Consider the following 13703-nt stretch of genomic DNA (forward strand, 5'->3'; position numbering starts at 1 on the left):
ACAAGTATGGCCGCTAAACGATATGAGACACTTTCGAGTGAGAAAGCTTATAAAGAAGAGAAGAAAAAGATACACCATGTTCGGTAGCCAAATGGGCTCATAAAAATGTGGAGAACATACACACTGTTTTGTTTTACTTGAAGGAAGAAATATTACGATGGTGATTTCTCAAGTCTTACCCTTACACCGCAAAAGGACTGGGGCCTGTACCTGTAAAATATTCAACAGGAAAAAAAATGTTCTCACATTTCTCAGATTTAAAACAGTGCAGAGAATGGACAATTGAAGAGTATACAAAATATTTAAAAATAATTTCAATTGGGGAGATAGAAATCTATTGTATTATTTCAGCTGGGAAGGACTAGTCATTGTTATAACGGTGTATAACTGGCAAATATTGTAGTTATTCTGTCTCAACTCCTTTTTTATCGTTCTTTGGTATGAATTCTTCAGCAAAGTAATGCTGATTCACCGGCTAATACCTGACGTTCGTGTCATTACGAGGAGGATATATCTGATAAGACAGACATTCCTGTGGGCTCCACTCTCGTCGCTTCGTAAGCCGGAAGAAATGTCTATTGTCTTCACGTACCAAATCATCATTTCGTTGCAGATTAAAAAAATGCTCAGAAACAATTTGCCTTAGCAGAACATTGATCAGCTGTTTAGATTAACGGTGGCTAGTCTTCATAAATACTTAAGTTACAAAAGTATATGCATAAAATAATGCAAGCAATTATTGTGTAAAATGGCAGGGGAAAATGTACTAGCAATTTATACTACGACAGATGATCATAATGTCATAGAAATTTTAACAAAAAAATCGAAGGTTGAAGATGATTTTCTCTTTAAATATATAAAGAGGTATTTTATGTTTGTACAATGTTCGGAAGTTGCCTTGTTTTTCCAATTTCCACTGCTGAAATTTGATATGTGTCACCCGACAACTTTTCCATATATCTTTGGCTTCCTTTTTCTAATTGTTTATGTCTTTGCGTACATGTAATTATATTTGCCTACTTTGTACGTTTGTATGAAACAACCTACCGTTATGTTCTGCATCTCAAACACATGCATCATCATGTGTAGTGGGTACAAAGTTGCTGCCTTCTATGGTAACCAAATTAACACTATGTACACCATAAACACAGGAAGACGACACCAAAATGCCTCCATATCAATCCAACTAATCTAAAAATCGACACAAAAAAGCAAGGTATTAAGAGAAGAAAGATGTATTCAGAAACTTGTATACACAGAGACTAAGACCAGACATTTTGGAAAGTAAAGCGTTTTTTACTTCTCAAACGACACCCTCCATAATGCATGTGTTCGCGAAACCTTCGTGTTTTGAACACATCTGTTTATACAGCACACGTTTTAATTTTATTGCTCGTGACTGTACAACTTACATATGCTCCTGTATTGCCATTTCTACATATAGTCTACCAACCGTTATAACTGTACATTAGTCCAAATTCCAAATGTAGAATCAGCTACTAGCAAAATGTCGTCCCTTTCGGATAGGATCGACGTCCATTTATAATTTCCGTGGTTATTCTGTTCTGAAAATCGCAGTCCTCTCCAAAACGCGAAAACGTAAGCAATTCCCGAAGAACGACTAGACACAAAGTTTCGTGAACTCTTACTGAGAGCAACATCACTTTCCAATGAAATAGGCGCAATTTTGTGTTAAACGTACAAAAAGGTACATTGTAAAATAATGTAATCATTTTAAAAAATGCGAGAGTTTACACTTTTATATCAGTATTCAAGTTAATATTTATGTCTATACTTTTTCAGTCAGTTCCTATTAAAAGATGACACGAGAAGCTATAATGTTACGGTTATTCCTGGTTTGAACGGGTGCTATTCTATTTATCTTGATTACGACAGCACGTTTATTTCTGTTATGAACACTTGTAGTGACTATAAAGACGATGCATTCTATTAGCCGTATATTTGTATGTTGGTTAGATAAGATGTACGATGTTTTTTCCTGTCTTAATTTCTTAAAATTTTAATTATCAGATGCAGTTCACACCTAAAGGAGTTAGAAAAGTATATCTTTCTTGTTGACGTCATTACTATCATTAGCCCTCCACCTCTGGGTCGCGGGTTCGAGTCCTACTTGGGGCAGTCGGTGCTTTTTTTTTCTCCGGGAACTTCACCACTATCTGGCACATCCTTAAATGACCCTGATTATCAATAAGACTTATAGCACCAATAAACCAAACTAAATTTCTCACGTAATAACTCGTACGTCTATTGGGACTCAGGAACTGTATAATCGTAGGAGACTATACAATTTGGGGAATATGATATCTTTACCTCTTTCAAAACAACTTCTTTCAACGCTGTGAATTCTATCGCAAGTAGAGACATACTAAAGATCATTTCATCTTATAACTTCATTCTTTCATTTTATCCCACAAAATAATATTAAATAGACAAGGAAATAACTGACCTTTTTCCAATGTCATTGTGATAAACGGTAGTATTTCCAGGCTTATGTGTAATACTTATTGAATTTTAGTATAATGACACAAAAATGGCCTAGATTGACCCCATCGTCCGTGGATATCGTCGTCTTTAAACTCCAATTAAATACCTTCGTGTTTTGTAGCTTAGGCAGAAAAATCGTTATGGGTCCACATTCATCCTGTCAACACGTCAGAATTTATGATAATTTGTTATTTATTAGTGTTTTTAGTCTCGGGTGTTGTCTTTTGTTGGCTTTAAGCTTGTATTTATTGCTCGTTATTGACAGGGATATATAATAATGTACTGCACATCCTGTTATTAATTGACTAGGTATTACATTTACAAATCATAAACATTATTAGACTGTTGGCACGAATAACCTGCTGTGCTTGGCTAGGATGTAGAAAATTTAAATACATGTGCTCTAAAACCATGGTGTTGGTATACCTTTATACCCAGTGTACGACCTTACACATTGGTTTGGAATCAATATGTGTCTATACTGTTAAAGCCGACATCGAACACAAATACCACGTGACGAACATGTGAATTGATGGCATCAGTAATGTCATGGGTATACGTTCTGTACTTTAATTCTGACCAAATATCTCAACACAATGCACTTATCTACATAAATCTACATGTGTATCTATCGTTATTTTTTTATACGATGATAGTTCATTGATTATCATTAGTCTATTACTTTCCTTTTCAAAATGAATTATGCATCGACGTCACGATCAATGTTGTGACAATAGTCTAAAACAAGAATGATTCTACAGCGTCCTGTTTATATAAAGCGACACCATCGTCTGATTGGCTGGCCCGGGGCGCAGGTGCGTGTCGATACCGACCAGGTATATCTCGACGTAAGTGTTGACCCACACACGATACCACGGTATGGAGTTTACTAACCATCACTATCTCCTCCTTTTGGTGAGTATATGATCTTCTATTTGGTACCCTCTTTATTGCAGTGTGGTAGAACTCATAATTACCATACTCTGCAATACTTGAGATTAAAAATTAACTAAATTGATCTCAGAGGAACAACTGATTGTATGTTTGTCGCATGGTCTAGCTAAATCACTATTCCATCAATTATTGTCTTTTTCTCCTTCCTTACCGTTTTAATTCTACTTTGGTTTTCAAATCATAATGTAACAATACGAAAGGCAATGAAAAGTGACTGCGATGCCAACACTATACTTCAGTATTATAAATGGGAGCTTTGGGATGACGAGGAAATTTATATTTTTTTAATCAAATTTAATGACTAAAAACACTTTAATCAATACATTTAACTAAGAAACGATGTTTGCTTATTAATGTTCTTGTTTCAGTTAGATTTTAATGATATGGTCAAACCATGATGTATTTATTATCAAATAACTTACATGTTTTAAGTGTTGTTTATCGGGCGTAAACAAAAGAAAAGAACATTAAACAATCGAACAGTTGCTGACAATAAATAGTGATATCTAATCCAACTTTTCAAAAACAATAAATCATATCTGGGTCCGAGGAATCTTTTCCTTTCTCAGTATTTTTCTCCTTCGGATATTCACATAAGTAATACACTTACTGACGATTACTGAAGGTATGTTTCACTCGTTTTTGTAAATGTATTTATGCAGTCTCTCTGGAATGTGACATTTATACTGGTATTCCTATTCTTTCCGAACATTAACCTTTATTTTTGTTCTCCTTGGCAATTTAGTTCTCTCCGTTAAAAATTCCCCGGGGTTTGTTCAGTTTTGCCCTGGTGTTGTTCACAGTTTGCCCTGGCGTTCTTCACAATTTGCCCTTGTTTTATCATACTTTGTTCCTTTTTCATATTTTCTCTGGATTACGCCCTTGTTTTTGTTCTCAATTTTGCCATGCGGTTCTTAATATTTTTTGTCCTGTTTTATTCATGATTTGCTCATATTTTGCACTGGTTCTTTCATATATTGACTTGGTTTGATCTTATTTGTATCGTTTTGTTCTCATCTTTGCTGAAACACCAGTTAATAGTCTCGTCACTTGCTTGTTGTCGACGATGAACAAGTAGACGTTTTTTCTTTTGGAAGATATAGTCATATTATGTCCTTCCATGGTTAAAGATGAAAAAAACATAGGTATATTTTTTTTAATTGTTTGGTTGTCGACATTATTTTGCTGTTAATGACTTACATCTAACCAGAAAATCAGCTTTTGTACGTGTACAGATATCGTTGACAGATAATAGCGCTGTATTTAGTTTTGATCGTGTATCGTTGATTGATATTACAGCGCTGTATTAATTTTGGTACGTGTATCATTGATAGATAATAGCGCTGTATTTAGTTTTGGTACGTGTATCGTTGATTGATATTACAGCACTGTATTTAGTTTTGGTCGTGTATCGTTGACAGATAATAGCGCTGTATTTATTTTGGAACGTGTATCGTTGATAGATATTACAGCGCTGTATTTAGTTTTGGTACGTGTATCGTTGATTGATATTACAGCGCTGTATTTAGTTTTGATCGTGTATCGTTGATTGATATTACAGCGCTGTATTTATTTTTGGTACGTGTATCGTTGACAGATAATAGCGCTGTATTTAGTTTTGGTAAGTGTATCGTTGACAGATAATAGCGCTGTATTTAGTTTTGATCGTGTATCGTTGATTGATATTACAGCGCTGTATTTAGTTTTGGTACGTGTATTATTGACAGATAATAGCGCTGTATTTAGTTTTGGAACGTGTATCGTTGATTGATATTGAAGCGCTGTATTTAGTTTTGGAACGTGTATCGTTGATTGATATTACAGCGCTGTATTTATTTTTGGTACGTGTATCGTTGACAGATAATAGCGCTGTATTTAGTTTTGATCGTGTATCGTTGATTGATATTACAGCGCTGTATTTAGTTTTGGTACGTGTATTATTGACAGATAATAGCGCTGTATTTAGTTTTTGTCGTGTATCGTTGATTGATATTACAGCGCTGTATTTAGTTTTGGAACTGTATCGTTGATTGATATTACAGCGCTGTATTTAGTTTTGATCGTTTATCGTTGATTGATATTACAGCGCTGTATTTATTTTTGGTACGTGTATCGTTGACAGATAATAGCGCTGTATTTAGTTTTGGAACGTGTATCGTTGATTGGTATTACAGCGCTGTATTTAGTTTTGGTACGTGTATTATTGACAGATAATAGCGCTGTATTTAGTTTTTGTCGTGTATCGTTGATTGATATTACAGCGCTGTATTTAGTTTTGATCGTGTATCGTTGATTGATATTACAGCGCTGTATTTATTATTGATCGTGTATCGTTGATTGATATTACAGCGCTATATTTATTATTGATCGTTTATCGTTGATTGATATTACAGCACTGTATTTAGTTTTGGTACGTGTATCGTTGATTGATATTGAAGCGCTGTATTAAGTTTTTGTCGTGTATCGTTGATTGATATTACAGCGCTGTATTAAGTTTTTGTCGTGTATCGTTGATTGATATTACAGCGCTGTATTTAGTTTTGGTACGTGTATTATTGACAGATAATAGCGCTGTATTTAGTTTTGATCGTGCATCGTTGATTGATATTACAGTGCCGTATTTATTTTTGGTATTTTTTATCGTTGAAAGATGATACAAATTTGCGCTGTTTTTAGTGTTTGTACGTGTACCGCATGTATATAACAGTGCTGTATATTGCTATTTAGTTTTTGTATCATTTAATATACCAACGCTGTATTTAGTTTTTGTACGTGTATCATTTAATATACAACGCTGTATATAGTTTTTGTACTTGTATCATTTAATATGCAACGCTGTATATAGTTTTTGTACGTGTATCATTTAATATACAACGCTGTATATAGTTTTTGTAAGTGTATCATTTAATATACAACGCTGTATATAGTTTTTGTACGTGTATCATTTATAAACAACGCTCTATGTAGTTTTTGTACGTGTATCATTTAATAAACAACGCTCTATGTAGTTTTTGTACGTGTATCATTTAATATACAACGCTGTATTTAGTTTTTGTACGTGTATCATTTAATATACAACGCTGTATATAGTTTTTGTACTTGTGTCATTTATAAACAACGCTGTATATAGTTTTTGTACTTGTATCATTTAATATACAACGCTGTATGTAGTTTTTGTACTTGTGTCATTTAATATACCAACGCTGTATATAGTTTTTGTACGTGTATCATTTAATATACAACGCTGTATATAGTTTTTGTACTTGTATCATTTAATATGCAACGCTGTATATAGCTTTTGTACTTGTATCCTTTAATATACAACGCTGTATTTAGTTTTTGTACGTGTATCATTTAATATACCAACGCTGTGTTTAATTATTACACGTGTATCGTTTAATATACCAACACTGTATACAGCGTTTGTAGGTGTATCATTGACAGTTTATGGAGTATTAACATCTATTGTAGACATTTGAGTGAGTTCAGGCTGTAGAAGTATTGTTTTATATTGTTTTCATTATCGATAAATTTTTTAAAATTATTACAGACTGTCAATTCGGTTACAAATTGAAATTATAAACTTAATGACGCCAATTGTATATCCTGGCCTGTAATTTTATTATTCTATTTACATAAATTTCATTATCAAAACTCGTCTTCTGCTAATTTTGCTTCTTATTTGCCAACAAAATGAGGATAATAACCTGTTTCTTTAAGAAATTCAATACTTAAATCCCCTATTGGATCACTTTTGACATTTATCTTCAGTGAATGTAGACTGCCGTTTAGTAAAGTCAACGGCCATGTTGCGTACCATAATACATAAATAGAAACGACTTTCAAGGTTATTAAGTACATTGGTATCTGCTCTAAGCGTTAACAGCATTAGAACACATAAAGATAAGTATCCTGTCAGTAAGACCTAAATTATTCACACGTTTAGGCGAGGGACAATAAATATTCAGTACACTTGCTATGTAAAGGTTACTAACATAGGAAAAAACATCCGCACAGAGAAACCGAAAATAAGGTTTCAAGATATTGAACAAATACCGAAAGCGACAAACTGTGAAACAATAACCCAATGTAGTTTTGGTAGAGCGATATTTCATTATTTTAAACAAGATTATACAAAAAACACACAAGAGAACAACAAAATATTACTAATTTATTTCAAAGTAACAGCATACTAATAAATGCTGTTTAAAGTGGGAGTTTCTTATATCCCTTAAAATGACGTCCTAATACACTGGATATTTCTCTTATAAAATAGTTTGCTAGAGGGATGATAGTTTAAAAAAACACTTTAAATGCCTTAATTTTGATATTATGAAGTCATGAAACGAAAACAAAGCCTTTACTATAGACAAACTGTAGAGCGTTTTTATGTTCATTGATACATATTCTTGTCTCTTCATAACGTAGTAAGGTAATTAAATTCAAGTATATAACATCAATAACGGTTAAGAATAACTTGAATAGACAAACAAGATGTGTATTCTTAATAGTGTTTAAACGACTACTGTTACTCGGGATACATAACCTCGAATTAATTTGATAACAACAAACATATCGACTTTCATATATGTATATTTTAGTGTTGAATGGCTCCATATCACAGGTTTCACAGTAATCAATTGGCACTTGTCCTACAACACATTGTCCTCCCTGACCTATAAATAAAAACACATGAATAACTATGGAAATTCAACTGTTCTGATAGCTAATTCAGTAACATGGGTATGGGTGTGACGAGAATTGTCTGGCATGATTATATTGGGAATGATCAATACTATTTACATGAAAACACACCTTAAATGCCAATCATGTCCTATCAATTTCTATCACCCTGCAGTGCTGTTATAATGTGACGTGATACCTCGTATGCTTTCTGTAATATTAAGGTGGAGCTAAAAACAATTTCCGGTTTCCATTGGGGTTGTAACTAACATATAGCTTAGTTCTACTGTAAAGAATATTCCAACACAGATTTTCTGTCCATCCTAATGTGTACTGTGTATGAGATGGTTTATAACCAATCAGAGATAATCTAAATATGAACTGGATACCGTTATAAAATTTTATCTTAAGTGACCATGCTAACCATTGTAAACATAAGTAATAGTAAAACTACTGTTGGTTATCTTTCCACACCTTCTAAGCCAAGTCCCTTCAGCTATGAAGAAAAATCCTTAACTTAGGGGTTTAATTATAAAAGTTTTTATCGCATTTGAAGAAATAGACCATAGAAAAAGACAATAACTTTCGATTCTATAATAAATAATATAATAATTCTATGATAAAAACTTCCTCGTAAAAAATCTGCGTCATAGCCTTTGCACGTTTTTTTCTTTTCTTATAATTTTTCTTTGTTTTGTCTTTGATAAATAATCACGATCTATTATTTATTTATTTTTATTTTTTTTTCACATTTATGTTATGAATCAAAATGAACCTTTTACATTTAACACTCACTTCCAGTATTGATATCAGCAATATTGTACGTTTCATCAGGTTGCCCATTGCAAGTATAATGAGTGAACCATTACTTGATCGTAACCTCTGATTACATGTCTAGCCTACAGCTGAGATGTGAGCAATTATACGTTGTATCGATTTTCTGCTGCAAACTTCAGAGTTTCAGTGTTCATTATAACAAAGTTTATAGATTATTCAACCCGGAGCGAGAATAAACAATTCTAGTTCAGTTTTAAGGCTTAATCAAACTCGTTAATCAAATGGAGAACACAAATGCTTTTTTTCTATCAAGAAGTCAAACTTTGTTACATCAGCGACTTTTTTTATCTAAAGAAAGTTAACATGTTTCCCGTTCATATTTTGCTAAGAAACGAAAAACGAAATCAAATGGTAAAGGCAGTGCCCAGATCAATATACATGTGTTAGTGTCTTGTTTTTGTTTGTTTATATGGATATGAGTGTGCGTTTGTGAATTTTGAACAATAATATTTCAAAACCCTTATGTCTGTGTTAACAATGACAAAATAAGATATGCATATATATTTGTATTTCCATTGAACTTAATATACCTACCAAGATGAACAGGGGATATTTTTCAATGAACTTTTCAATTGTAAATATATAATCTGTCATCTTAAAAGCTGGAATAATCTGCCTTTGCTCCAAAAACTATTTGTAGTATGGCTAGATTTACAGTTGTATGTCAATTTCAAAGTTTAACAACTGCTCTCTCCATTTTGAAAGCGCGAAGGAGAAACCAAATGCATCACTTTCAAAGGAATTTCGTTACCGTCTGTAGCTCCATCGACCACGAGACTTTGTTTATTTTTATTTTATTTACTTTGTAAAACTGGCCGTATTTATTCATATACATTGCCTTTCATGACTTAGGTTGTGTTACAAATAAAAGTTTAAAAATATATAAGAAGTACGATGCATGTTTCGGCAAGTTCTGTGGTAGACTTGCATAAGTCCAATTTTTATAAAGAACTTATGAGAAAGGTTTCAAAATCTTACTAAATATACATGAAAAGATTAAATACGCTGATGTTTATGATTATTAACGTTTGAGGGACTTGAAACAAACTGTATATACTGCGAAGAAGTTCATATGAAAGTCGTCTCCAGGATCATCTGAGGTTTATACCTTATAATCTAAACATTACATTTATCCATCCTTAAATTAACACTGCTGGGACCATAAGTCTATGTTAACATTGTTGGGACCATATGTCTATGTTAACACTGATGGCAACATATGTCTATGTTAACACTGATGGCACCATATGTCTATGTTAATACTGATGAGATCATATGTCTATGTTAACATTGCTGGGACCACATGTCTATGTTAACACTGATGGCACCATATGTCTATGTTAACACTGATGGCACCATATGTCTATGCTAACACTGATGATACCACATGTCGATGTTAACATTGTTAGGACCATATGTCTATGTTAACACTGGTGGCACCATATGTCTATGTTAACACTGATTATACCATATGTCGATGTTAACATTGTTGGGACTATATGTCTTTGTTAAAACTGATGGCACCATATGTCTATGTTAACACGCTTGAAACCATATGTCTAAGTTAACATGGTTGAAACCATATGTCTATGTCAACACGTTTGAAACCATATGTCTATGTTAAGATGGTTGAAACCATATGTCTATGTTAACATTGTTGGGACCATATGTCTACGTTAACACTGATGGCACCATATGTCTATGTTAACTAGCTTGAAACCATACACTGATGGCACCATATGTCTATGTTAACACGCTTGAAACCATATGCATGCCATAATATAATAAACCAAAACACTGAAGTCAAACGAACTGTTTCATCCTTATAATAACACCAATAATTACTGTGATATCTGTAGTACAGATATCGTTTGCCGAAATCTGTATTTTGAACGAATATTGATCCTCGGGTGACTTCATGTAACGTCGTCATGTAATAATTCCCGACTGAGATTACTAGACTTCACCATCAAATATCAATACAATTGTCAACATGTTTGATATACCGTGAAGCAGTGAGGCAGACTTAAATGTAGATGATAGTGCTACATGGCCGTGCCAAATCGATATAACTATTGTCAACATACAGGTAACTGACATTAAGGTGGTACTATTAAATGGTCAGGGACAATTGTCCTTGTTTGGATTATATACCAGTAAATCCATAAAACACGTGAGATTATTACAATTGTTTACCTACCAATTTGTTATATATTCCCATGGAGGATATTCCTTAAATTTATCAATATTAGAACATTGAATATAGTCATTTTTTGTTTGCAAGGAAGAAAAACTTTTACATTTATCCAAAATTAGAAATTCCATCGGTCATAGGTATGACGCATCCTATACTTACGACAGGTTATATACTCAATATTTTTAACAGATCACACACTCAATGTTCTTACAAAGCCAACGCTGAACCGTTACAAATAAATCACACTCGTATCTGTTCGAACAGATGATAACCACGCCTATTTAATAGTCACATCTTCATCAGTTCCAGTAGATCACTCAACATTTCTGATGCTATATCATAAACGCATCTGTTAGAATATATCAACACTAAAATTAGAAATACATCATTACACATTCAACGGTTCCAATAAATACTAGTCTAAACAGAAAATACCTTTAAACGTTCAACACGATTACTGACTCGTCAGTTTAAATCGATTGCAAAGTCGATCGTTGATATAAATCGCTCCATCAAAGGTTTGAATAGACACTCAATGACTCTGTTCTAATAGATCAGTACTTCAACTATGTAAATATACTCCGACAACTGTTCAAATTTTTCTTACTTTGAGCTATTTCATATAAACAGCATACAGTTATACAAATCATACAATTAATATCAGAGCTTCTATAAAAGAGAAAGACAAATAATTTAGTAAGCAAGTAAAATGTAGTGGTCTTGTAGAGAGTGTAATTGGCTTTTTTGCCTTTGGTAAAAACAAATCAAGCAAATTTTTTGTTTAATGTAAGAGAATCCGGAATGAATATATCCAAAAGTGGTTAATAAGACAGGAGATAGATTACATTAGTGTTTCGTTGAATACTCGGTTCAAACATTTCTGTCGGAACTTTAATACAACGATGACATTATAGGTAGTTTTGGTGGTAACTTTTCCTTCGTATTGTAGATCAATATTTTATCGGTTAACAATCAAATATTATTTTTTAACTCTTTATTTATTGAGTTTCATCTTTTCTGTTAGTGATATGCTAGATTAGAAATAGTTTCACATCTTAATTTTCTGATATTTTTCTCTTGCGTCTTTGCAAATATTGGCAGAGGTGGACCGAACCAAATTATTATACGTAAATTTTTACCGTTTGAAGTGAAAAAAATATTGTACTATTATTGATCTATCCATTACCCAGTGGGTGATTTGTTGAACCTTAATGTTGGGAAATAATATCTGTCCCCGTTTCATTTCTTCATCATCATCCCTGTTTGTGTTGAAATAATAATGGGCAACTTTTAATTGCAATCCTTTATGCGAAATTGTATAGTGCCTGTAACAATTATACGAGTACCAACATCAATAATTAAGTGGCAATGGGATATTTTATATATGCAAACTTAAGTTGTTGAAGCAAAACGTATAATAGTACGTTTATGTGCTGAATTAGAATGTGATTTCCTTATATGTTATAAAAGCGATTAAGAAATGCATTTTTTCCCATTCTTAGCATGTGTAAAGCCTTTTTTCTGTTTTATCAACATTTCCTTTTTTCTATGTTGTTGTCCAGCTCATGTTGACGACATTTACAAAGGCTTGGGATATGTAGAATTTTTCACTGGACCCAGCCTTCCTGAGGGCAACTGTCGTGGTTTAATAGCATACTTAAGACATTAGCAAGAACTTACTTATAGTACCCTGTGCCGATTAGTTCTTTCTCATACATCATTTTCATTTAAACTATGTGTTCATCAAATTCTCTATTTGAAATTAATTTTAATGGGTATATCTCCCAAAACCTTCGGACTGATGTCAGATTTCTAGGGAGACGACTTACCAAGTCTAAGATACGTTGTTCGGTACAATAATCGAATTGAGTCATGACGTATTTTCGAAAGCTTCTTTTAAAATAGTTTAAGAAATATTTTGTTTGAAAAAATGTTCTAAAATTTAAATTAAATACATTTTCGAATAACCGATGATTCGGTGACGACAACATCTACTGCAAGTTGTCAATAAGATAACAAACAACGGAATGTTGGATTATTTTTCACTGTAACCTTGGCATAATATATTTTTTCGAAAACTTGTATGTTTAAATGATCCATCTGTAAAAACTCCGAACGTTGTTGGTATGTAACTGTTACAATGAAGTCAATAAAGAGTAATCTATTAATTATTCATCAAAGGCTTAATGTATTGTAAAAAACACGAAATATGAACTGCTAACGATTATTAATTTATGGAGCACCTTAAAGCTCAAAACATGTCATTGGAGTGTATATCTGTGGAAATCAGGAATCATATATCCTGCCACATATTTGTTCCAGAAACGCTACCACGTAATAATCATTTCCAGTCTGTTATATTTTACGCAGGCATGACTCTACATACAATTCAATACAATGTAATTAGCAATTGGCAACCTACCTAATACTCATTAACGATCACTATACACATGGTATTGCTCATATATGACTTAGGTTTCTAAATTGATGGCAAACGTTTTCATTATGGTGCATTCGTCTATTGCCT

At 32.9% G+C, this 13703-nt stretch overlaps 1 protein-coding gene across 1 annotated transcript in view; it reads left to right on the forward strand.

Annotated features, from left to right (window-relative positions):
* Nucleotides 1–3254: 3254 nt before the first annotated feature.
* The window catches only part of LOC132543982 (uncharacterized), a 57356-nt gene continuing 46907 nt past the window's right edge, over nucleotides 3255–13703 (forward strand). The window contains exon 1 of the mRNA XM_060207538.1: nucleotides 3255–3320. Coding sequence (XP_060063521.1) covers nucleotides 3255–3320 — 66 coding nt within the window. The remainder of the gene's footprint in view (nucleotides 3321–13703) is intronic.

Source organism: Ylistrum balloti, unplaced genomic scaffold (genome assembly GCF_031769215.1).
Source record: "Ylistrum balloti isolate Yb309-2 unplaced genomic scaffold, AGI_CSIRO_Ybal_v1 Utg369772, whole genome shotgun sequence".
Taxonomy (NCBI): domain Eukaryota; kingdom Metazoa; phylum Mollusca; class Bivalvia; order Pectinida; family Pectinidae; genus Ylistrum; species Ylistrum balloti.